The sequence below is a fragment of the Lolium perenne genome, chromosome 7 (assembly GCF_019359855.2).
Source record: "Lolium perenne isolate Kyuss_39 chromosome 7, Kyuss_2.0, whole genome shotgun sequence".
NCBI lineage: Eukaryota > Viridiplantae > Streptophyta > Magnoliopsida > Poales > Poaceae > Lolium > Lolium perenne.
In genome coordinates, this window is record NC_067250.2 from 56,230,612 (window position 1) to 56,255,882 (window position 25,271).

The 25,271-nt window shown below is 46.4% G+C and overlaps 2 protein-coding genes and 2 long non-coding RNA genes across 32 annotated transcripts; all 4 read left to right on the forward strand.

Annotated features, from left to right (window-relative positions):
• Positions 1-4,816: 4,816 nt before the first annotated feature.
• LOC127317433 (pyruvate dehydrogenase E1 component subunit alpha-2, mitochondrial) lies at positions 4,817-7,861 on the forward strand. The gene is made up of 8 exons (XM_051347993.1): positions 4,817-5,650; positions 5,735-5,814; positions 5,920-5,997; positions 6,599-6,694; positions 6,785-6,856; positions 7,003-7,056; positions 7,153-7,218; positions 7,463-7,861. The coding sequence occupies exons 1-8, from the start codon at positions 4,966-4,968 to the stop codon at positions 7,505-7,507; spliced, it is 1,176 nt and encodes a 391-aa protein (XP_051203953.1). The 5' UTR covers positions 4,817-4,965; the 3' UTR covers positions 7,508-7,861.
• A 1,321-nt stretch (positions 7,862-9,182) lies between these two features.
• Positions 9,183-10,955, forward strand: LOC127313201 (xyloglucan O-acetyltransferase 1-like). The gene is made up of 2 exons (XM_051343755.2): positions 9,183-9,766; positions 9,846-10,955. The coding sequence occupies exons 1-2, from the start codon at positions 9,541-9,543 to the stop codon at positions 10,931-10,933; spliced, it is 1,314 nt and encodes a 437-aa protein (XP_051199715.1). The 5' UTR covers positions 9,183-9,540; the 3' UTR covers positions 10,934-10,955.
• Positions 10,956-12,218: 1,263 nt separating this feature from the next.
• On the forward strand, positions 12,219-17,507 carry LOC127317432 (uncharacterized). Of its 29 annotated transcripts, none has more exons than XR_011748055.1 (13): positions 12,219-12,288; positions 12,391-12,505; positions 12,593-12,658; positions 13,050-13,167; positions 13,261-13,325; positions 13,427-14,517; positions 14,603-14,868; positions 14,960-15,038; positions 15,168-15,252; positions 15,708-15,786; positions 15,893-16,915; positions 17,011-17,115; positions 17,327-17,507. It is a non-coding gene; the product is annotated as an uncharacterized lncRNA (long non-coding RNA). The 29 variants fall into 29 exon arrangements; XR_011748053.1 differs by having other exon boundaries at positions 17,050-17,115; XR_011748052.1 differs by having other exon boundaries at positions 15,893-16,898.
• Positions 17,508-22,404: 4,897 nt separating this feature from the next.
• LOC127317431 (uncharacterized) lies at positions 22,405-24,078 on the forward strand. The gene is made up of 2 exons (XR_011748091.1): positions 22,405-23,496; positions 23,694-24,078. It is a non-coding gene; the product is annotated as an uncharacterized lncRNA (long non-coding RNA).
• The last annotated feature ends 1,193 nt before the right edge of the window (positions 24,079-25,271 follow it).

Genomic DNA, 25,271 nt, shown 5'->3' on the forward strand with positions numbered 1-25,271 from the left:
ATCATCTCTACCCAAAACAGGGTTTTAGCAAAGATCACAGTGAAGTTTATAGCGCTTGACTTGATGATCTACTTCAATTCCAGCAAGTCAAGTGAAACTTCAGTTACTGTGGTAAGTTTTATTTGAAAGCGCGAAAATTCCCCGGATTTTCTATGCATGAATGCAATGCACACTTTGGTGTTCTCTCATTTTGTAGCCTCTAAACCTGGGATATTACAGGTTACTTAGTTCTTCTTCATGTGCAAGCTAGTGAATGAAGTTAAACAAAAGGTGCAATGATCTAACCTTGATGTGGGCATAGTATGCATCATCGTCCATCATGATTGTTGATGTCTTCTCCACCCAACGCACCTCCTCAAGAATTTTCAGCCTGCTGAAATGAACCCACCTTGCTCTCCAGTGCCTCGGGTGGTTTTAGAGCTAGTCAACATCAACTTCATTGTCGGTGAACTTGAGAAGTTCATGCTTCTTGTAGAACTTTACTCCGGTCATCCCTTCCTTGACCAACCCGCACACCCGGTTCAGCACGAAGGTGGACAGAGCAGCAAGCCATATCACGATGTTCTTCTTCATAATAGGCCAGTACATACCAGACACCTGGATGTACCGGAGAGGCTAAGCCGGCAGCAGAGTTTGCCAACAGATCAGGGGAGGCCGTGTCCTATAGAGATAATCAAAGTACCATAGTGCAAGAACATCATTGTGAATGGTAAGAAAGCAAGCATGCTAACAAGCTTCATGAAACTAGCAAACACCTTCTGTACAAAAACTATCAACATAAGACACAAACACTATGAACATAAGACAATATTAATCTTCTATACACGCAACCATGTAAAAGTGTGAAGTTGAAAGGGCATTTCTCCCGTAATGTTGTTTTGTGTGTTTTTAACAACATTATGATATTTTATTGTGTGCTTATGTGTTCTTGATTCTATCTTTGATAATGTAAGGGTATTTTACCCTTAACCATTATTTTGGTTAACAATGACACCGTTGCTATTGTGTGGACTAATGTTATCTATGAGTATATACACAGGTTTTAGTTCACATATGAGAATGCAAGGCGGCGACAAAATTTTCACTCGGGATACAAGGATAAGAGGTGATGAGAGACCCCCCAATTGTTGTTCTCAACTTGTGACGTTGTGTTGGCCATTTGTCTCTAAGGAGGAGTTCACCAAAGTCACACGAACACATAATCTTCACACCAAAAATGCTGAGAGGAAGAAATGCCGAGGAGAAGAAGATGTTCCGAAGCTCCAGGAAGATTCGGCACACAGCCCGGCAGACCGAGTGTTGTTGCCGGGCAGCTCGGTACTCAGCCCGGTCCATCGGGTGCTGTTGCCGAAAAGGTTGGCAGCCAGCCCGGTGTACCGGGTGCTGCTGCCGGGCTGTCTGGTATGTGGCCCGGTACCATCGGGTCAGCAACCGGATGACTCGAATCTGAAGTGGAAAACGGCTACTTTTCCGGGATGACTATATAAGCCCCTTCTTCTTCCTTGAAGGGGTAAGGTGACCAGTGCAAAAGACTAAGACATTTCTCTCTCTCTCATACTCCATTGTTGAGCTCCAAATCCTCCAGATCTCCCTCCTCCTCGACCCAAACTCAAATCCCTCCGGGGAAAAGCTAGAGGAGATCTTGATCTATAGTTCCACCAAGCAAAATCTTGTTCCCCCTTGTATTCATCAAGATACTTGCTCTCTAGGGTTCCTTGGAAACCCTAGGTGGGCAAGAGTGGTCCGGAATCATCCGGGCTATGGATTCGCTCCTGACAAGATTGTGAAGGTTTGGAGGCTACCTCAAAGTCTACCACAAGTGAATGAGCTATTCCTTCGTGGGATAGGCTCCGGAGAATAGGGGAGCCTTCGTGGCGTTAGGGAATCCTTCGTGGACCTCCACCCCTCCAAACGTGACGTACCTTCTTGCAAAGGAAGGAAACACAAGAATAAACTCTCGTCTCCGCGTGCTATCGGTTATCTCTAACCGAACTCCTTACTTGTGATATAACTGCCTGTGAGAGCCTTCGTGCTTGAGTTACTTGTATCATCATATAGGTTGCCTCACCTAGTTTGCATTAGGCTCACCTTTATATTCCGCAAAGCCTAATATTGCAAAGAAAGAATTAAAATTTGTAGAAACCTATTCACCCCCCTCTAGGTTTACCATCTCTGAACTTTCAGATAAGCATGTCTCAGTTGTCGACCCCTCAAAAGTGAAAAGAAGATGACGGTGCCCGTAGCTTTGTGGTGAAGTGTCTACAGGTGCTCAAGTTCAAGTGTAGGGGTTGGCGATGAATTGTGGTTGAGAGAACCACAATAATTGTGGATGTTGCAGGTTTTCAGACTGGAGACTCCGAACCTGCCATCATCGGAGACTCCGTCCCCTAGGACCGGAGACTCCGGTGAAGTCCTCGGACTCCCGATCTCTAGCATTGATTTGGGTCGTATGCCTCGCTCTCTGTAAGGGGGGTTGGGGCGTGATTTTTTTTTTGGAAGACCCCCGGACTCCCGATTGTGAGCTTTTGGCCCGTGTGCCCCACTCTCGGTATGGGGGTCCAGAATCTTTTCTGGTTAGACCGGGGACTCTTCCGGAGACTCTAGTTTAGGCAGTATTAGTTGCCTAGGACCGGATACTTCGGTCCCCTAGACCAGAGTCTCCGTTCTAAGTGATTTGGCGGACCGGAGACTCCGGACCCAGTTGGCCAACAACGTCTACATTTATTGTGGGGGTATAAATAGCACCATTCTTCTCAAATAAAGGTTGCGACTTCTACTCTCTCTCCTCCATTGTTCCAAAGATCGAAGCTCATAGATCTCCGTCCCTAGCCACTCAATCTTGTATCCCTCTCCGGAATCAAGGGAGGAACCCTAGATCTATACTTCCACCAAAGGGATTTGACTATCCCAACAATTTCAAGAAGATTCATGTTGTGAAATCCTAGCTTTGTGAGAAATCGCCCTCAGACTTTGCTTTGTGTTGTAAAAGCACCATGGTCGGTTGTTGGGAGCCTCCGATTAAGTTGTAGATGCGTCCCAACCTTTGTGTAAAGGTGTCGGTTGCCACCTTGAAGACTACCACTTGGTGGATCATGAGTTAACCTTTGTGGTTTGCTCAATAGGGTGAGGCATTTGTGGCATTGGTTGGCCTTCGTAGCACAACACTCTTCCAACATAGACATATTTCTCCTAAAAAGGATGGACCCACGGGAATCATACCTTTATATCTCCGTGTGCTTCACCTGGGTTACTTCTATCCTTTACCGCACTTTACTACTTGTATCTTGTTCCTTGTGTAGTTTGCTTTCATCTTGTTACATAGGAAAATTCATATAGTTGCATATCTAGAGAATTTACCTTTATGTCAAGCCTAAATTGAAAAAAAATTACAAAAAAATTGATTAGCACCTATTCAGCCCCTCTAAGTGCCCATACGATCCTTTCAGAAGCTGGTACAAGGAGAAGTTACACATGTCGTACAACCAATCCTCGTACCAACTATTGCACTTATACGTGGACTACGCAACTTAGAAGAACACAAGACCAAGTGTTCGACGCAAATACACCGACTCGAAATCCTAGCAATCCACTCTGGACTTACAGGTCAAAGCAAAACTAAGCAAAACCACTTTACGAATACAAATCGAAGCAAGAACTAAGTAAAATATTCTACCCCTACATATCGAAGCAAGAAATAAGCTGAACTACTATAGATTTTCAGATCAATGCAAGAACTAAGCAAAATTAGCAGCTCGAACCATGAATTAAGTTAAGCTACTATAGCCTTACAGATAGCAGCTACCATAGTTTAGATTTAAACTAGGGTTAGGAGGGACAGGGATTCAGTGACATTCAAACACCATGGCACGTTGTGCCATGACCTCCCATCCACCCTACACTCTTCATCTAACGGTTGCAATCAACCGATCTGAAAATTTTACCAAATTTGTTTTTTTGCTGCGACCAAACTATAAAGTATTTTTGATTGAAATTTTTCATAATTACAACATGATTCGTTGGCAACATGTAAATTTTTTAATTTGATTTTTTTGATGATTTTCAAAATATTTTTGAAAATCATCAAAAAAATCAAAATAAAAAATTTACATGTTGCCAACGAATCATGTTGTAATTACGGAAAATTTCAATCAAAAATACTTTGTATTTTGGGCGCAGCAAAAAAACAAATTTGGCAAAATTTTCAGATCGATTGATTGCAGCCGTTAGATGAAGAGTGTAGGGTGGATGAGAGATTATGGCACGTTGTGCCATGGTGTTTGAATGTCACTGAATCCCTGTCGGGTTAGGAGGTACTCACGGTGATCTGACAGTCGGTCTTAACGAAGAAAGACAACAACATGTTAGCGAGGTGTATGAGGATGAACAGCCGCGGCGGAGCTCCACCTGCTTGATGAGAAGAGACCGTCACTGGGTGGGAGAAAACGCATTCAGCCAAATGATGCGACGACAGGTGTTGGCAGCTTGAGAGCGACCTCTGGCCGGAGGCCAACTGAGAACGACCATGTGTCGCTCTTGGAACTCTCTGGTCACTTTAACGGCGGGACACCTGTGAACTTCCGTTGGTTTCTTTAGTCCCTGCTAAATTGTCGCCACTCACGGGCATCCGTTTGATTCTTCAGAAAGTCGAAGAACCAAGGTGTTGGTCAGAAACGAAAGGATCAAGTGAAGTTGATCCGGCGCAAAGTCGGGCCGTCGAACGGAGAAAATAAAACGCCAAGTTATTTGGCGCCACGGCACCACAGGACACGGCGCCTAGAAACCACACCACGCGGCGGCGCCACGCGCCCTGCCACCTCGCCCAAATCTCCCTCCCCGTCTCCCCAACCACCTTCGTCGATCGGCAACACTCTGCTTTGCTTCTGCCTACTCCAGAGTCCAAGCTCGATCGCCGCTGCGCCTCCTCCTCCAGACCCCGAGCGCCTTCGCCGCCTCCAACCCACCACCATGGCCGCGGCGATCCTCCGCCGCCTCAACCCCACCGCCGCGCAACGCGTGGCGCCGCTGCTACCCCTCGCACGAGCAGCCTCCGACTCGACCTCACCGCTCACCATCGAGACCTCCCTCCCCTTCTTCCCCCACAACATCGACCCGCCCTCCCGCACCGTCGCCACCACCCCCGCCGAGCTGCTCGCCACCTTCCGCACCATGGCGCTCATGCGGCGCGCCGAGATCGCCGCCGACTCGCTCTACAAGGCGAAGCTCATCCGGGGCTTCTGCCACCTCTACGACGGGCAGGAGGCGGTCGCGGTCGGCATGGAGGCGGCCATCACGCGCCGCGACGCCATCATCACCGCCTACCGCGACCACTGCCTCTACCTGGCCCGCGGGGGCACCCTCGTGGCCGCCTTCGCGGAGCTCATGGGCCGCGTCGACGGCTGCTCCAGGGGCAAGGGCGGGTCCATGCACTTCTACAAGAAGGACGCCGGCTTCTTTGGCGGGCATGGCATCGTCGGCGCCCAGGTGCCGCTCGGGTGCGGCCTCGCCTTCGCGCAGAGGTACAGGAAGGAAGGGACGGTCACGTTTGATCTGTATGGGGATGGTGCTGCTAACCAGGGCCAGCTCTTCGAGGCGCTCAACATGGCCGCGCTCTGGAAGCTGCCCGTCATACTCGTCTGCGAGAACAACCACTGTGAGTTCTTCTGAATTCAGAGTTCAGAGGGTCAGTGCAATTTCAGATCAATTCTATATCAGTGTGTTCGATTAATACGTGCAGATGGGATGGGGACGGCCGAGTGGAGGGCCTCCAAGAGCGCGGCCTACTACACGCGCGGGGACTATGTGCCCGGGCTCAAGGTACAGAGTTGGATCATCCTCGTCAGTTTGGCTCATCTCACAGTTGATGTGCATAACAAACGGACTGCATATTGGTGATGGTGTGATGGTTTCTGTTCGATGCAGGTTGATGGGATGGATTTCCTCGCGGTCAAGCAAGCCTGTAAATTTGCCAAAGAACATGTTCTTCAGAATGGACCAATCGTACGTATTCAGATAACTTGGACACTTTCTATCCTTTTCGGGATCCGTCAGTGATGGGTTGGGTCGGAATACTCTGCTTGTTGTTGGCTTATTTATCATTCCTCTGTTCCATGGATTCAACACCTAGATGTTATTTTTTGATTCTTCGTGTATCTTTTCCTGTGCTAGCTTAATATTGGTTGCTGCCCTGCTTCAGCAATGCTATACTTACTAGATTAAATGGTGAACTTTAGGTATTGTTGAAGGCTTTTGCTGACGCATTACGAGCAGCAGGCCATTTTCATTCAGATATTGCTCACTTCGTATTGCTGTTCAGTAAACTTCAGGAGGAGGACGTGTAGCCATGTCTTCTATTATCCTGGTTTTAACAACCTTTGCTACAGATTTTAACAACTGAATCTCTTCTTCCTTTTCTGTTAAGTGCTTATTTTGTACCCGTGATCTTGTGTACTAAGAGAGTAATCAGTAGTCGGCGTGCTTTCAAGTCTCAAGTTTCTCATTTACACTTACACACAACACATATCATACTTTATATAATGTTCACTTTGGTTACGAATAGCTTCTGGGTAACATGTTCTTGCGTGTTCACCTGGTGTTTCAGATTCTTGAGATGGACACATACAGATACCATGGCCATTCTATGTCGGATCCAGGCAGCACTTACCGCACTAGAGATGAGATTGCAGGAATAAGACAGGTTACGATGGCTGTTACTATGCTTGAAATTTTTATGTTCCACCACCTACCAAAAGATTGACAATATTAGTTGTTTACCTTTATGTATCAGGAACGTGATCCGATTGAGCGGGTCAGGAAGCTGATATTGGCCCATGACTTGGCAACAGCCCAGGAGCTCAAGGTATGCATTGTAACTAGAAAAAAGGGAATCTGACAGCATAATACCCAGAATGATATATGATTTGGTGGATGGAAAATACAGAGAAAGTCTTAAGTACTGTAGCTGAATATTCTTTTTTCACCATGACAATCTATTCTCTCTTTTAGGACATGGAGAAGGAAATTAGGAAGGAAGTTGACACTGCAATTGCCAAAGCAAAGGTCTGAGATGTAGCTAGATGTCTTAAAAGCTCTTTTCATTTGTTCGAAATAATAATTGTGCTTATGAGTGCCTCTTGCACAATTCAATACCTGCAGGAAAGCCCAATGCCTGACGAATCCGAGCTGTTCAAAAATGTGTATGTCAACGACTGCGGCCTGGAGGTATGCACATGCCAAGGATGAAATGCTTCAGTATTTTTCTTTGCATCCGTACAAATTTACAAAACCTAGTTCACTGAGACCATGTAAATCAAAATCCTATTCAAAATTTTAAAATCACACTGACACTAATTGGACTTGGCCCTTGTAGTATAGCTCGGTGTGATAACATAGTATCAGCTTTAAGTAACCTTCAGAATTGTGTCGGATAACACATGTAACTGATTGTCTCTTTCCCATGATGCAGTCTTTTGGGGTGGACAGGAAGGTTGTGAGAACCGTTCTTCCTTAGGCTGGCAAACGAGAAGCCTGGCTATTTTGTACTAGTACGATGGTATGTCCTGGGTAGGCATAATTCAGTCAGACCAAGGAGTCCTTAGTTGCACTGCGCGTTTTCTGCAGCTAAATAAATACAGTATGTACGTATATAGAGATATATCAACATTTGGATTCTTTACCGTGCTGTATTAGTGTATTGCAGTCATTTTCCAACTTCTTCTGGACCCCAGTTGAGGATGTGCACCTTAGCTTTTGGTGTTATCTTTTTATTAGGGCGTCTGTCGATTATCAGGTCATGCATGTTCGATGGTTTATGACAAAATGAGGTAGTGTACAATATGCAGTTGATTGTGTACTTCTTTTTTAAGAGACTTTAGGGCATCTCCACTGCCATCTCCGTGGCAGCACTACGTATATTGTACCCAAGCATTGGCACCATCGTCCATGCTAGTAGCACATACTTCAACTAATAAGCAAACATGAAGAAACATCAAGGCATTAGAAGGTTTGAGAATTTAAGTGATCCTTCATGGTTTTGGCACTCTCTTTCCTTCCTCGAACAGCCTAAAGATATCCAGCATCCACCAGATTATAATTCCTGATGTACACACCTTCGCGTTCTCTCTATATTGTCCGTGTTCATTGAATTGATTAAAAATCCTCCTTCAACAATCCCCATGGTTGTTGGGCGATTAATAGGGTCGAGCCTCATAATAGTAAGAAATAGCCTATAGGCAAAAAGAATGACGGCGCACCTAAAAAAATTCTACGCCACCGGTATTTGCATAAATACCGTTGGCGTACCGAAATATGGTATGTTACCAGTATTGTCTTACCAGCGACATGTGTTCATCATAGAGTCTGTCATCAAACAAAGAAACAACACAAGGGGATCCAAGCACTTTAAGTCTCCCCAGATTTTGTAATTTAAGACAATCTCAACAAAAAAAGGTTTATATATTGAATTTGGAAACACATATGCAACTTATCTGAGCATAAATTGTCTACAAAAATTTGTATTAGATATGGTCAAACAGCACAAAACTACTAGCACATATTAAAACCAATTACACTGATCACATCCAGTTGCCGAGCCAGGATCCAGCAACGCCCCGGGTCATCCTTTGCTACAGTAGCTACAGTGCTCGCTACAGTGTGAATTTTACTACAGTTAAGCCTAAGTTTTTGGCCCACGTCCCAGGTCAAGGCCCGTGCAGCCTGGGGTCTGGCTCCGCCACCGCTCACATCAACTACAACCAACGCAAGTGTTGTGAGTAGAACCACCCTATATGAAGGAAACTCATCCACACTACATGCACGTGTGATAATTTTGAATTTCGTTGCATACATTGATAAGATTAATCTTTGGTGGAGTTTCCCCTATATATTCAACCATACAAAACACTAAACAAAGAAGGAATGGATGAGAGGAAACATACTGAAGCACAAACCACACTTAATTATAATATTTTCCTTAAACCTACTAAACTTTCTTTCCCCCATTGGCAATAAGTGATAAAATGAGCGAATAAATTTAGAAGCCCAGTATATTGTGAGTTCATCCATAAGTTGTGTATTCTCATAACAAATGCAGGTATCTAGCGATAAATACTTGGAGAAAATCAAACGATGCAGATGATCAAAGATTACAGAAGGATCACATGGTGTAGAAACAATATTATTTTTAGCAAAGCTGGAATTCTAAACTTTTTGCAGATTATGCATATGCACGTTTGCGGCGGTGCTGGATTCGCCCGTTTGGAGATCTGCAACACACCACGACCCTCCAGTCCCCAGCCACAAGACTAGTGATATAAACCGGTTTCCGAGGCACGATGAGTGGGGCATTGACCATAGGTACGGGCGTACGGCATTACTCTCGAGAACCATTAAGGCTCAGTTAATTAGTCCGCGATTGACCGCACAGTGTATGCAGATGGAGATTGCTATTCTTTCTCGTGTGCAACATCTCTTGTGTACATAGACCTACCCGGAAAACAAGACTCCCACTGTTTGGCAGCCGTGTGGTGCCGATCGCTGGAGACCATGGGAGCTTACCAGCCACCGCACCAGTGCAGCCAGAAGCCGTTGCCGTCGCCGTCGCCGTCTCACGGCAGCGTCAGCCCTGGACCCAGAGCCGTCTTCGCCTGGCTAGCGCTCCTCTCCGCCGTGCTCTGCCTGGCTATCCTCCACCTCCTTCGCGGCTCCCAACTCGGAAGGGCCGTGGTCTCGCCTCTGTTCCAGTACATCACCAGCAGCACATATAATCACGGTACGTGTGCGCGCGCGTATGTGATCAAGGTACAAGCTAGATGCTACTACGCAGTACGTTTTTTGCTTGCTGGTTGCAGGAGTGTCGGCGTACAGCTGCGACTACTCGGAGGGGCAGTGGGTGTGGTCGCCGGGGCACGCCCGGCGGTACAACGGCACCGAGTGCAACGTCAAGGACAGCGAGAACTGCGTGCGCAACGGGCGTCCCGACAGTGGTTACCTCGACTGGCGGTGGCAGCCCTCAGCTGCCGCCGGGTGCCAGCTCCCGGACTTCGACGCCGCAGCGTTCCTCGCCGCCGTCCGCGGCAAGCACGTCGCCTTCGTCGGCGACTCGATGGCGCGGAACCAGGCCGAGTCCCTCGTCTGCCTCCTCGCCGCGTCGTTCCCGTACAGCATGGTGTACCGCGACCAGGACCCCGGGACCCGCTTGTTCTGGCGCTGGGCGTTCCCGTCGCACAACGTGACAGTGTCCTCCTACTGGGCGCCGTTCCTGGCGCGGGCCACGGGCAGGTCGGAGAACTACAGCATGACCTACAGCACAGTGTACCTCAACGAGCTCGCCGATCGGTGGTCGGCCGACGCCGAGAGCATGGACGTGGCGGTGGTCAGCACCGGCCACTGGTTCTGGAGGCCCAACATCTACTACAACGGCAGCGAGGTGCTCGGGACGCACCTCCTCTCTGGCCTCAACCACACCGAGATTGGCTTCTTGTCGCCGTACCGGGAGGCCATCCGGACGTCCGTAAAGCGCCTTGCCGGCTCCGGTAGCCGGACCGGTCGCGTCGTGGTGGTGTCGACCTTCTCGCCGTCGCACTTCGAGAAAGCTTGGGACGATCCCACGACGTGCGCGAGGAAGACGCCGTACATGGAAGGGGAGACGGAGGTGGGCGTCATTCCGGCGGAGCTTCGAAGCATCGTGAGAGAGGAGACGGCCGCGGCGGCGACGAGGAACGGTGGGGCAACGAGGATTGAGGTGCTAGACGTGACCAAGCTGGCGACGATGCGCCCGGATGGGCACCCCGGCGTCTACATGCACCGCGACCCGTTCGCGCGCGGCGTGCCGGAGCGATTGCAGAGCGACTGTCTCCACTTCTGCCTTCCCGGACCGGTGGACACGTTCAATGAGATTTTGCTTCAGCTTCTGAACAAGCGTCGGTTAGGCAAGTGAGTGTGAGTATATGGCAGGAGTATGTGAGTATTGTTGGTGTGTTTTGTAATTGTACAACTATCTAGGGACTAAAATGTAAGATGTAATTAATAATATCCCACGGTATGATTGCTGCACCCCCATGGAGCTCTCACAGCGCTTTGGATTTTCGGCCGTCCGATCAAGCTGATGTGGCGCGATCTCGGCCGGCCGTTCGTCCAGGGCGCTGAGGCCCTCCCGCAGACCCACTTTTTATCCATGGGTCGTGTAAAGCCCGCCTGGCCCGGTCGTGCGAGGAGAAACGAGCGCCCCAGCCACACCCACGCCCGTGCCGCTTCGTTCTCCCTCTTCCTCGTGAGAGGCGGCGGCTGCTGCGCCTCCTCCCCCAATCCCTCGCCCGGCGGCGCCGCTCCGCCTCCCTTGCCGCCCGCCGCTCCGGAGGAGGGGAAAATGCGGGTCTGCCCTGGTCGTCTCCAATCCCCTCCTCGTTCCTCTCGTCTCCCCCAAATCCTCTGCATCCTTATCCAAATCCCGCCGGCCGCCAGCAGGTATCGCGCTACGCCGGCCGCCTCCACACCAATGGTTGCCTCGCGAGGTGAGCAGCAAGAAGACGCCATGGGGCGAGCGGTTGACACGCAGAGGAGAAGCCATGGGACGAGGGGGTCGTCGGTGGGGTAAGTGGGGTGCGGCAGGAGCTCGTCCTTGGACGCCATGAGTGGGTACTCGAGGTAATCCACCTCCTCCAGGGTGCAGCACGCGGTGGCCTCCACGAACCACACGCCCTCGCCGGTACAGTCCACGATGAGCTCGCCGATGTCAGACATCGCGAGGCGGCCGAGGATGGGGTATCAGCTCACCAGCGTGGCAGCCAGAGCCCGCTCGATGTCCTCGACCAGGAACTCGCCGGCGTCATCTCCAGCAGCGCGGCCCTTAAAGACGCGCATGGACTCGATGAGGGCGCGCTGCATGGGCTAGCGGTCGAGCCAGGAGAATGGGAGTTCGCCGCTGGGCGTGTGCAACAAAGTGGCCTGCTGCTGCGCCTCGCACGTCACGGGCCTCGCGGAAGCCGCCGCACTCGCTCTGGCGGTCCTCATGGTGGTGGTTGTGGTCAGTGGCGGAGCTTGGGCCAAAATTTGGGGGGGCAAATGGGCCAGGGAGACACTTTGGGCCACTGTTGGGGGGGCAAATGGGCCAAATATAGACTATTTTTAGCCAAAAACTGTCAAATATGAAGGGGTATTAGGCAAATTTTTCTTGGGCTGGGGGGGCGGCGGCCCCTCCTGGCGGCTACATAGCTACGCCACTAGTTGTGGTGGGTGGAGATCTGGTTATTGTGTTGGCACACTCAGCTGCCTAGCTCAGCTGGGAAAACGAAGGTGCGTCCTTTGTTGGTTTTTTATACAAGGTCTTGTGAATTGCAGTGTGGCCACTGTTATGACAAGTGTTTGCGAGTTGTTGTTGATGATATGGAATTGCAGAGCATCAGTTGCGTGGTTATAGGGCAGCAGGCCGGAGCTGGTTTGGTGAAGAAGAGTCGATATGGAATTGAAGAAGAGGGCAGCTATCACATCATTTTTTAATATTCAGCCCAGGGTTAGGATTCATCTCTCCATCTTTTCCCACTACAATTAACTTAAGCTCTTGGTGATAGCTTGTCAATCCATGGCTGCCTTGACCTAGGCAACGTTCCTATCATGATCTTCCTTCGTGCGGAGTCCTCTTCGTGCTTCTTGCATCCCTGTGAAGGTACAACTCGCCCTCTCATCTTACCTTCTACTTTCTTTACACAAATTGGTGGTGGTTCTTAATTTGGATTGGTCTCCAGTATAAAGTACCAATCAATAAAAGTGCGCAATTTGAGTGCCTTTCAGTAATGCAGTGTTTTCTTTAAATTTTGATTTTTTTAAATCATAACATATGTACAATTATATCATGTATAAAGCTGCTTCACCAAATTTAAGGCACACACTTACAGTTCCAGCTATTTATTTATTAGATGAATAAAATCTGTTGTGACCTATGGCTACACATTTGTCATTGTTTTAAATAGTTTCAGTTCAAACAATTCTCTTTGCGATGTATTTCATTCTTCCTAACTTTTAAATTTGGTCTTCTCTGAAATTTTCCATGCATCTAGAGTGCCGGTAATGGTGTGCTTGATTATATAGAAGCCATAAACAGAACACTAATTGATTCAGGGATCACCATCGTCGGAGATAGCGGAGCAGATAGAATCACCTCCTCTTTTGATGCTGGTAAAACCATTTTGACAAGCAAATTCCTATTATATCGTTGTTTCTGCCGATCAAGTTATACATATTTCCTCTATGGTTGATTATATTATGCAGATGCTGAAGAAATGTGACCACATAACCATGTATACAGGAATAGGGAAGAGAAATTAACATACGAGGTACTATCAGATCTTGAGCCCAATATATATATATATATATACCAGGTTGTGCTAGAATGACTTCTTTGAACTGAGTACTCTATCTGCAATTTTTTCTGCAGCCCATGTAATGTGGTTGCAACCGAAGAAAACACTCTTGGCTTCACTTACACCACCTTCACATGCCTTGAAAAATTCTGAAATAGAGAGTCCACCCGTCATCTTAGTTAGTAGTGAAGTATTGTATAAATAAGCACTGATCGGAATGTATATACCAATCCACTCTACACTACGTATTTAGTTGTCTATGGCCAGTTAAGGCTTTCCCTATCTCTCAATTAAGTATGTAAGATTTATTGTTTGTCCAATTCATTTGCCTTTGAAAACACATGATCTGCCATTTTCAACTACAAAATGATCAACACAGGCATTGCGTACATCTTTGGTGATCAAATTGAGGTACGCTTCCTATTGATCAGAACGGCATCTAGCAGCAAAGCTTAATGTAGTAATAATTTAACATGATGTAGTCATATAAGTAACTATGAAATGTCATGAAATCCTCTGCCCCCTGCAAATAAACATGAATTGAAAAGATGTTTCAAAGTTTCTTTCCAATGGTCTGCATACTAAGAGATATTCCTATATGGTTACCCTAAAGCCAGTATTTACCGTCTGCTGATATAGGATTTTTTTTAAATACTGGAGGTGATACTTGTACTCAGATTCATACTGTTTAGTCCTTTTGTGGGGTTTTAAATTGCGTGCCATCATTGTTGTGGATTTAGGATAAAAGAGAGTACTCCGACAGGCCAAAAAAGGAGGAATTGTTTTCCTCCAGATCGGATAGGTTAAATGTGGTTCTACATTAATTTGGTGGTATCATTTATCCTAATTTACTGCTATCAACTCAAGTTATTTCACTTGCGTGATCTCCTTGAACGTGCTATTTTTTTATCAGCTTATGGTTTATACCCCCGAATGAAATAAGATAGGTTTTTCTTCGTATTTTGAAATTCTTTAAGTCGATGTTAAATAAGTTTTGGTTTAGTCTTCCATTTTACCATTATGTTGAGATTGGCAAACTATAGGTACGGTTAGGCTCTCAATGCTTATTTATTTGCCTTGACTTCTGTTTCTTAGGATACATATGAACGTTGTGGAACACCACAAAAGACATCTGCAGTAAAATCTGCTGTTGATGATTTTTCAGGTTAAGTTTTGTACTAAAATCAATTTGTTTCTACCTTGTAATTACTGCACATTGATCTACTACCTTTTATTCTTTTTTACATCAGAATATACTCCATCTAAGTCTGATTCTATGGCGTTCGATGATGTTCCTATGCGCTCAAAGAATTATATATTATCAGGGCATCGCCATCTGACAGAAGAACGAGAGTTGATGATCTTTAAATTTGGTTGTTTATTTTTTCCGTCAAAGAAGAATGTAGAAACATATCAACGCTCTCTTGAAGCTAGGAAGACAGGAACCAAGTTTTTTTGCTTTTATTTCGTATTTGGTTTTGTATAAAATAAATTGCTAAGCTCCATGATTCGTGAGGTATGCTTCCTCTTTTACTTTCTTTGTTTGGCCTTCCTTGCAGATGGCTCCATTATGGTGCCTGATGGTTACGGATTTTGTTTTTCTTTAGATTTGCACCATCTGAGTTTAGCTCCGGCCGCAGCGTCCAACTTCATAGGGCCTGGATTTCGTGTTTTCTCCCCACCGAGGTATGCCAACTTGTCTTCTAGACTCGCTTCAGGATGCTTTGCTTGCTTGTCTGTGTGGTTTTGTTTCATGTATATCCATCCGACTTCATGTGTTTGCTCTCATGCCTAAGAGGTGACAGTCGTGAACAGGTCAGACTGCCTCACAAATATCCACGCGCCCAAGACAATTCTTTGCAGCCTTTTGCGGAGTGCCACAAGCCCTGCTATTTTTCTGGTGCGAGTCAATTTCCTTCCGCATTTTCCTGGTTCTGCTCTGTGGTAATGCGAACATAAATTTAGGAGCAGTTCTTAATGCAATGAACACAAGGCTAGCTTTGGTCACTGTTAAAATCCATATTCCAAGTGAAAAATTGACACTGCTTGTTGTGCAAGTCATATGCTTTCTTTACATGCATAGGTGAAATAGAATGAAATCATGCGTCCATGACTCTCCATTATTTTTGGCCACTACACAGTAGTATATCAAGTTAGTGAAAACCTAACCATATAAGTAGGCTATAAGCTTTACACACGTCTGCGATAATAAATTGCAAGTTCAGTGCATGCAAGAGTAGCAAGAAATTACCTTGCGCTGAGCTTATAAAATTTACGTTCTAACTTCATACCTATATCCATATGTGTTGATACTTCACTGTCATTATAACTAATCAATTATGCATTCCATTTTAGGGATCTGTTTTTGATCCCAAGAATGGTGATTGTTTGCACATTGAGCTAGCAAAGACGAATTCACGCAAACGTAATGGAGGTATTGTCAGTACAATATTGCTAATTCTCTTACTCGTATCAGTTCCCTCCGGCAAAATATAATGAAAGCATTTACACCGTTGAATTGATTAAGATTTCCATGTTAGGTGGTGGTGATGCGTACAGAGTTATTGACAAGCGAGTACATAGAACAGAGGAAAATTCTGGCAATGACAACAACGGTGATGAAGGTGGTGATGATTTATCTGGCAATGGTAATGGTGGTGACAATGATGGTAATGGTCATACTTTTTTGCATGAAATCTCCCATATGTAAGGGAGTTTCTCCTCAAATCCACATAGCTATTACCCTTACTACCTCCATCATTCGCATTTAGACTGAACTTGTTATAAGTGAAATACGGAAGATAAATTTGCTGTCCAGCGATGGCTTCTATTAACTTCCTTGTCCGTTTTTTTCTTGTGGTATCTTCCATGTCTCGAGGAGCACATTATGACTTTTAACACATAATTTTGATATTTGATTAATTAGGGGGCTGCTTCTTCATTTTCTTTTCTCTAGAATTATTTGAGTTCATTTGATTACATAACTAAGAGTATTGCCATCTTACTATGTTAGAAGGATTAAGACTAACATTCATTATGTTGTTCCAACTATTTATTCTGATAGTTGTTAAGTAATGTTTGTCTCTCATTTACTATAGATCATACAACTTAGTTTAAGGGAATGATGAGTGAAGGTGGAGGAGTTGATGAAGACAATACTAAATCCTATAGGGCAATGGTTATTTTTTCACTGCCCAAGGACAAGCTAAGATGGCTCCAAGCTCATATGAGCTCCTCCATTTCGTTAGTTTTTTATCTTAACTGAAGAGGAATTTGTTGACAGTGTGTGATTTCTCTTTGACTTTCGTTGATGTCTAACTTGATGAGCTGGTGAAACAAATCCGTTGCTGATTTACAAATTTCTCTTTGATTTACCAAAAATCTGACTTGATTTTCGTTGCTCTAACTAGATGAGGTGGAGAAAATCACAAAGAGGTGCTTAAGAAATATACACCGTCTAACTTTATGTATTTGATCTTCGTTGTTTTAGGTTGTGGGCTGGTGTAGGCTGTTGTTGCGACTATTCCTCTGATAGGTTGGACCTAGGTACATTTTCGACCTAGGTACATTTTCACCGATTCGATCTTCACGTGTTAGTTATAAAGAGTTACTTTGTTTGATCTAAATATCCTCTTGCATTTTGTATGGCGATGGCAAGTCTATTATCGTCTGATCTGTCACGAGAGCCTTGCTGTAGGAATCACCACCTTGGATTGGATCTAAAGGTATGCTTGAGGCGGCACCTCCGGTTGAGTTTGAAGAGGTGATTCTTTTTTGCACATTAAACACACCATTGCATAATATAATTTCAGTGCAATACAATGTTCATGGTCAAATGATATTCGGTTATGAAACAAGATGGTAAGACAAGTTTAGAAGCTGAATAAATGGACGGTGAAGGAAACACCCACACCCATGCCTGGGTGTACAAAAGTATTTCCCCTTTTGTATAATGTACCAATATCACTTGGCAGGTCAGACAAATATCACTTTGCAAATTTGATTCTCAGTGGAGAAACCAAATATGAAGCAAAGATTAAGGAGAAAGAAAGGACAACAAAAACCACTTTTGTGTAACAAAAGCCACTTTTGTGTAACCAAAATGAATAGCTGGTTATATATAAGTTACACAAATGATGATTTCTTATTGGTTTCTATCTCTGTTATTCTCTAAGTTTAAAGTGTTTGACAATCATTACCCAAATCTTCCCGGTTCCCATCATTAATACCACTTTTACTCACTTGGGACATCCTCTTATTCTTCCTGCCAAAGATAGAGCATCAGCCTATAATTTTGTTATTGATAAATTTAAATTCAAACTCAATACCTACAAGGCTGACAAGCTCTCGCATGCAGCTAGACTTGAACTTATCAAATCTGTTTTTGCTTCCATACCAGTTTACTACATGTCAAATATTCTCTTCTCAAAAAAATTCATTTCCAAACTCACGGCGATTATCAGACATTTCTGGTGGACAGGAGTAAGGGAAGAATCAAATTCTAAGTCTCTTTGTCTCAGAGCTTGGAAAGATATCTGCTCTCCTAAAAATGAAGGGGGATTAGGAATTAGGAATCTCCAAGCCATGAATCAGGCTCTTATTTTAATGGCGGCTTGGAGAATTGCTGAAAAGCCAGATGACTTCCTTCATGCGGTTCTCAAGTCTAAGTATTTCCCAGATTCCTCTATTTGGCGCCCAAACCCAAATACTCCTAAATCTGCTTTTTGGGCATCTGTTCTCAAAATTCTCTCAACTTTGAAAGAAAACTCCTTCTACCAAATCACTAAGGGAAATATTTCTCTTTGGAGCAATCCTTGGTTCAAAGGCTGGAATCAGATTTATGATGGTTTGATCACTCAGCCTCCAGGGTTTGTCTACCCTGCTCAAGTTAAAGATCTCTGGTATCCTAACCATAACTACTGGAACGAACATCTGGTGAATGCTCTTTTCCAGCAACCTTTAGCTGCTGAGATTATAACCACTCCAATTATCTCTGCTCAGGAAGAAGATATGCTCTGCTGGAAACTCACTCCCTCTGGGAAATGTAGCACTAGGAGTGCATATAAAATCTGTCTTCAAAATTTGCAGGAACAGGGAGAACCGAAGCCAAGAGAGGTCAACCAATTGATGCTACAACTTCTAAAAAAGATTTGGGCCAACAAGCAGGTTACTCCGAGGGTGCAAATTTTTGGTTGGAGGCTTATTAGGAGGGCAATCCCATCTGGTGCTCGTGCAGGTAAGTATTCCAGGCACATTAGTAAGCTGTGCTCCAGATGTGGTACGGAGGAAACAGATGTGCATCTTTTCTTTTCTTGCAACTTTGCTAGAGCTGCTTGGTTCTCTCATCCTTGGTACCTTAAAGTGGATGTGTTAATTTCAAATTCTGCTTCAATCACTGCTATTATCTCTAATATGCTTACAATGAATCATCCTCATGCTACTCTTGAAAACATTTTAACTTTCCTTTGGTGTCTTTGGAAGTCTAGAAATGACAATCTTTTTAATAGAATTTCGGGTCACCCATCTCATGTTCATCTTATGGCTAATGCAATCAAAAACAATTTGGAGATGATTGACTTTGTGCAGGATACAAAAGACAGGAATGAGGCTCTAATTAATCAGTCAAGAACTCACAAGCCGGTGGCCAACATTAATGTACAACAGGTTGATTTACTTCGGCAAGGAAGTACTATCAAGACTGATCGTCATATTACAGGTACAAGACTTTACTCCGATGCAGCTTGGAAGACGAAAAAAGTTTCTGGTCTGCTTGCAGGAACATCGACTGGAATTGGAGTGTACTGCCATATTCAAGAGGGTTCGGCATCATCTTTGCTCATGATACAGGCTTCAACACAAAATACTGAAACTGTTCTTCAAGCTGAAGCAGAAGCTCTTCTATTAGCTGTGATGATTGCAGCTAGGCTCAATTTTCAATGTCCTACTTTTCTCACAGATAATTCCACTCTAGCATCTGCTGCAGCTATGGCTTTGTCCAATTTGAAGGAAGTCCCTTGGGAGATTCGCTGGCACCTTGCTCAGTTTTCAAAACTTTCAGATTCACAGGTTTTTCATATAAGCAGGGAATTAAATGGGGTAGCCCATAATTGTGCACATCAGGCTCTAAGGCAATCTTTGTCTCAGCCTATCTACAGTTGCTCTTGTTCAGCTCATAGGAATCAGAATTGTCCGATCATTTTTGCAGTTCAGCAGATAAAATTCACAGATGTTGTATTGCATGCTGTAAACTGTCTATGAGTTGAATAAATTTTGGCGCCTTCGGCGCCTCATCTGTTCAAAAAAAAAAAAAAAGTGTTTGACATAATGTTCGTCCATGCGAAATATGGGCCACGTGCCAAGGTGTGCGCCCTATCATAGTAAAAAAGTATCAGACGAGCTACACAATGATTCTATCCATATATCTGTCTATGAGATTGCTCACCTATTTGGTACACTTGGTTTGCTGCTCTGTTTGTACTTTCATGTGATTTATCCTAATTTCATGTTAATGGCAGTGTTTTGTGAAATCTAAAAAATATTATTATGTTAGAAGTTAATTTTTATCCCTATTAGATAAAATGTACATTGGCACGAGTTTAACGGGATCGTGCGCCAAGGCGTGGCGCACATCTAAATCTAGTAGAGATGAATGGAGAACTGGGAAGCAGAGTTGAGAAGCTCCCAGAAATTCCCCACATCGACATGTTCCTCTACTCTGGCTCTAACACAAATTAGCCCTAAATCCTCAATATGGTATCAGAGCAGGCCGATTCGGCGTGATTTTTCCGCAATTAGTCCTTCTACGGTGCTGTGTCGCCGTGATTTGTTGGTGGAGAAGTGCGATCTGCTGCACAGACCGCCGTTGTTGCGTCGTCGTCGCCCGCGAGCGTACAGAACGCCGCCGCTGCATCGCCGTCGCCGCGAGCTTCCGTACAGAGTGACGCCGCTACGTCGTCGTCCGCGAGCTGCTACACAGAGCGGCGTCGAAGCTGCGGCAAGCTGTGACGGAGGAAGCCGTGCTGCTCTGGGAAGTAGCTCTTCAGTGCAGCTGCACCTGCCTCTAGCTGTCCCTGTCCTCCCTGTCCAAGCAGACGTGGTTTCTTGCAAAGATTTAGCATCCAAGTTTGTTTGCTAGACTGCAAGCTGATTGGTACGTGTACTGGTACAACTCTGCATTTTGCTTCCTGTTGGTAGCTATTATCTGATCTGAATATTGGTTGAGGCTTGGATGAGATAAAAGTAAAGACAAAATGGGTGACTCAAGTATTAATAAGCTATATGAGATGTTCAGTAAAATGTTTGAACAGCAGCAAATCTCTGAAGCCTTAAAGCATACACTTGAGCCTAATCCAGTGAAGTTGCTAGGGCCAGAAAATTACGTTAGTTGGGCTCGACACGCACAATTAATTTTGAGTTCTCATGGATATGAAAGCCTTCTTGTTACTGATAAAGCAGAGGTGAAAGAAATTGACACTAGCAATAAGCAAGCCAATGATAGAATACTTGTATGGTTGTTGGGGAGTATGGACCCAATCGTCCGTGAACAAGTTGAGACTATTGCAACGGTAGCAGGAGTATGGACCTCATTGGAAAGCCATTTTTCCGGGAAGTCAAACAAGAGGCAAGCTAATTGTATTATTCATGAGATGAGTAATTTAAGGCAAGGCTCAAGATCAGTGACAGAGTATGCGGGCGAGGTGAGAAAGTGTGCGACTCGTTCCCCCTCGTCGCTCCCGTGGGCGACGGGAGGGAACCCTAGCCACCACCGGCCCAGACCCCTACCCCCGGCTCCTCCCTCCCCTCGCCGCCGCCGGAGGGCGTCGCTGGGCAAAGCCCGGGCGCTGGCGGCGGCGAGGACTCCTCTCCCCCTCGCGTGGAAGACCTGGCGCGGGCCGGCGGGGCCGGTGAGGGCGGCGCGCTTGACGAGGCGCGCGGCGGCGCGGCTGCCTCAGCGGCAGCGTGGAGGCTTCGTGGCGGGCGGCGACCCCGCGGCCGGAGGCGGCGGCTGCTCTCGGGCAGCCACCAAGTCCGGCGCGGCGGCGGCGCGGCAGCTGTATCCTCGGGTGGCCCACGACGGCGACGGCGGGGATTGCGGCGACGGCGCTGGGACGACGGCGACGGCAGCGGCGGCGGTGGTCTTGGCGGGCGGGAGATGGCGCCATGGCGGCGCGGGCTTGCTGGCTCGGATCTGGGCCCTTCGGGCCCGATCTGGGTTTGGTGGGCCCTGGCCGTTCTGCCCTCCTGCGCCTGGGTGCGGCCAGGCACCTCCTCCTTGTCCGTCCTCCTCGGCTCCGAGCGCATGGTGCTGCTGCTCTGGCCGGGTTGAGCAGAACCCTATGCCATCTTGGCGTGGCGGCGCTGGTGACAAGGTTGACGGTGCTGGGTGGCCGGCGATGCTCTCTGAGGTGGATGTGTGCAGTCCCGCAGCGGCCCACCCCATGGTGGCACCTGCGCCGCTTGCGGCTCGGTAGTGCCCCTCTTAGGCGGCCTGTCCCTTTGGGGGCATGACTGCCCCCGACCTGGCGCGCTGGACGTGCTGCCGGCGGGTTGCGCTGTCGAGGCTAGCGCTTTGAGAGAAAAGGGTCAGCGCACGAGGTCTTGGCGAAGGATGGACAGTGCCTGCACTGGTGAGGAACCTTGCTCTGGGCGAAAGCCCTGCCTTTCGGGGACGGTGACGGCGACGCCTGAGGGCGTCGTTTTCCTCTTGTGGCGTCATCGAGGAGTTTCGGCACCTCCCTTGCCTAGGGTCTCATGCTCCGGGTGAAAACCTCAGATTTGGCTAGCCAAATCGGGCGACGACGGCGTCTTGGACGTCGTGCCCTCCTTGGACGCGTCGTCTTGGGAACTTGAGTCCGGGCCGTAGTTCTTCCTCGTGGATCTCAGCGCTGACCACATGGGAGGTGTCTTGCGATGCAGGTAGCGCGCCGGCCTCTCGAGTGCTATCGCGGTGGCTTGCGCGACGAGGATCTTCCTCGAATAGCGCGAGCATGCCTCTGGATGCGCAGTGGTGGGCTGGCCTCTGTGTTTGTTGGCGGGCTGCTGAAGACTGCACGCTTGCACGTCTGTCGAGGTTGCCGGGAGCTAGCCGCTGCGCCGACGGTGTTCCTTGGATCTGGGTCGAGGCCGGAGCAGCAATGCTCCCAGCTGAGCCATGGTGGGCTCGCGGGATTCAGGTGGTACGCGTCTTGGCTGCGGCTGGCAGGCTCTTGGTAATTTCGACGATGCACAAGCACTGCGACTTTCATCGGCAAGGGTTCTGTCTTGCGGAGGAGCTCACTCTGCAGCGTCCTGGAGGAGCACTCGACGGATTTTCGGCCTTTTTGTCGTAGTCTAGTTTGAGTGTCGGGTGTGTACTGTGGGCGTTCGGCCTTTTCTTAGGCTTGTAATGTAAACTCCTTTTCTATCAATGAATCGAAACGTAAGCTTTGCGTTTTCGCGAAAAAGAGAAAGTTGTATGGAGCATTACATTATTATCATCCATTTAAACCTGTTGACAAGAGGGATCTTGTTGTTCACCATGCTTGGTTTGAGCCAATAGTGAGCAAGCTTTTCTTAGATGGCTTAAATGAAGAATTTGACCTTCGTCGTCGTCAGCTTATCCTCTCTAATGCAGAATGGCCCAGTCTAGATGATATTATCTCAAATGTAGTGGAGGAAGAAACAAGACTAGCTCATCTCAAGGTGGAAAGTAACAAAAATATTGATGGTTCTGTTGAAGTACCTTTGCAAACTAACAACACACTCAGTTCTCAAAGAGAGCGAAATAATGGAAAATTGTTCTCTGCCTACTGCAAGTATGCAGGGCATATAAAGGAGAAGTGTTACAAATCACACCGCTATCCACCTAGGTGGAATAAGGGGAGAACTCAGACAGGGGGAGTCCAAGGCTCGAGTTTAAAGTTCAATCAAGCCGATCGCACAACAACTATGGGTAAAGTACCAGTGGTAGATGTCCATGCTCTTGAGGAGTTCAAATCCAAGCTCAGACTCTCAGAAAGTCCATCTCCCTCCATAGCTTCTTCCAAAGTTGACTCCAGTTTTCATGTATCCTCAACCCAGCCTAGATCTTGGATTATTGACACCGGGGCAACTAATCACATGACTGGAGCATCTAATCTGTTCACTTCCTATACACCATGCTCCGGTAAGGACAAAGTGCGTGTAGCTGATGGATCCACCTCACCTATAGTAGGGCATGGAACTATCCAGTGCACTAAAACACTATCTTTATCACCAGTTTTACATGTACCCAATTTCCCTGTTAACCTTCTATCTTTTAGCTCTATTAGTAAGTCTCTAAATTGTGGGGGTTGGTTTGAGCCTACGTATTGTGCTTTTCAGGAGCTAGGAACAGGGAGACTTCTTGGGACCGGGACCGTGCATGATGGGCTTTATTACCTTGATGAAGGAAGTGATGAAATTGCTCTTGCAACTTGCATGTCTCCATGTCAAGAATTAATGTTACACCATCGTAGGCTTGGGCATCTCTCTTTTGCTGCTTTATCTCGTATTTATCCTTCTCTTTTTAAGTCATGTCCTAAGGAATCCATTGTATGTGACGCGTGTGAATTGGCCAAGCATACAAGGGGTACTTATCCTAGTAGGGGTCTTAGAAGTAACAATCCTTTTGAAGTGGTTCATTCTGATGTTTGGGGCCCTTGTGAGGTCCAATCCATATCTGGACATAGGTGGTTCGTTACCTTTATTGATTGTTTTAGTCGTTTTACTTGGCTCTATCTAATTAAACATAAAAGTGATGTTTTTTCTGCTCTCATTCAAAATCAGTTCGGAACTACTATTAAAATATTACGTTCTGATAATGGTACAGAGTATGTTAACCATGAATTTGAGAATTTCCTTATATCAAATGGCATCGAGCATCAAACTACTTGTGTTAACACTCCAGAACAAAATGGAGTTGCAGAACGTAAAAATAGGCACTTACTTGAGGTCGCTCGTTCTCTTATGTTTACGATGAATGTTCCTAAGTTTCTTTGGGGAGAGGCCGTAAAAACTGCAACTTATTTGATAAATCGTATGCCACTTCGTGTTCTTCACCACAAAACTCCCGCTGAGTCTCTTTTGAAGTCAAATGATTTTGTTGTTACTCCCAAAGTCTTTGGGTGTGTGTGCTTTGTTCACGACTATAGGAATTCTGTTGGTAAACTTGATCCTCGTGCTGTTAAATGTGTCTTTGTGGGTTATTCTCCTTCTCAAAAGGGATATAGGTGTTGGTGCCCGTCGGAACGTCGCTTCTTTGTGAGTATGGACGTGACATTTCGGGAACACGAACCATATTATGGTTCCACCAATGACACTGGAATCGCTCTATCCCCACCTGAACTGCAACAAGAGGGGGAGAGTAACAGTGGAGGTACTCTTGTAGACACTATTCTTGTTCCCACTTCAGATGCATCACACTATCCTAGTGAGGGGGAGGAAATAAATGATGGTAGTGGTGGAAATAATAGTGATCCTTGCCATGGAGACACACAAGACACAACTGAAAATTCGTCAACTCCTTCACAAGGTGTAGAGCTCTCTATGCCTGAGGACCCAGGTACTGACTTGCACTCCCTTAGTCCCGTTGCTCCTACTAGCACAATAGGACATAGTGATAATCAACTTCCTAATTTGGAGCCTCAAGAAAATGAGTTGCCTATCGCATTGAGAAAATCAACTAGATCTTCCAATATTCCACCTCGCCTAAGAGATTATGTTGGATATAAGCATAACATTGCCAACTTCATTTCTTACAAACATTGTAGCCCTTCTTTCCGAAGCTTTATCACCTCACTTAATACTGTTTCCATACCAACTAACTGGAGATCAGCTAAGGATGATCCAAAATGGAGGGAAGCAATGCTTGAAGAGATGAGAGCCTTGGAGAAGAACAAGACTTGGGAGCTTGTGCATCCA

Bases quoted from the DNA above. Each gene is read 5' to 3' on its own strand.
- LOC127313201 (XM_051343755.2), top strand. From the start codon at position 9,541: ATGGGAGCTTACCAGCCACCGCACCAGTGCAGCCAGAAGCCGTTGCCG. The intron at 9,767-9,845 runs GTACGTGTGCGC...TGCTGGTTGCAG, and splicing joins CAGCAGCACATATAATCACG to GAGTGTCGGCGTACAGCTGC.
- LOC127317433 (XM_051347993.1), top strand. From the start codon at position 4,966: ATGGCCGCGGCGATCCTCCGCCGCCTCAACCCCACCGCCGCGCAACGC. The intron at 5,651-5,734 runs GTGAGTTCTTCT...TAATACGTGCAG, and splicing joins CGTCTGCGAGAACAACCACT to ATGGGATGGGGACGGCCGAG. The intron at 6,857-7,002 runs GTATGCATTGTA...TCTCTCTTTTAG, and splicing joins CAACAGCCCAGGAGCTCAAG to GACATGGAGAAGGAAATTAG.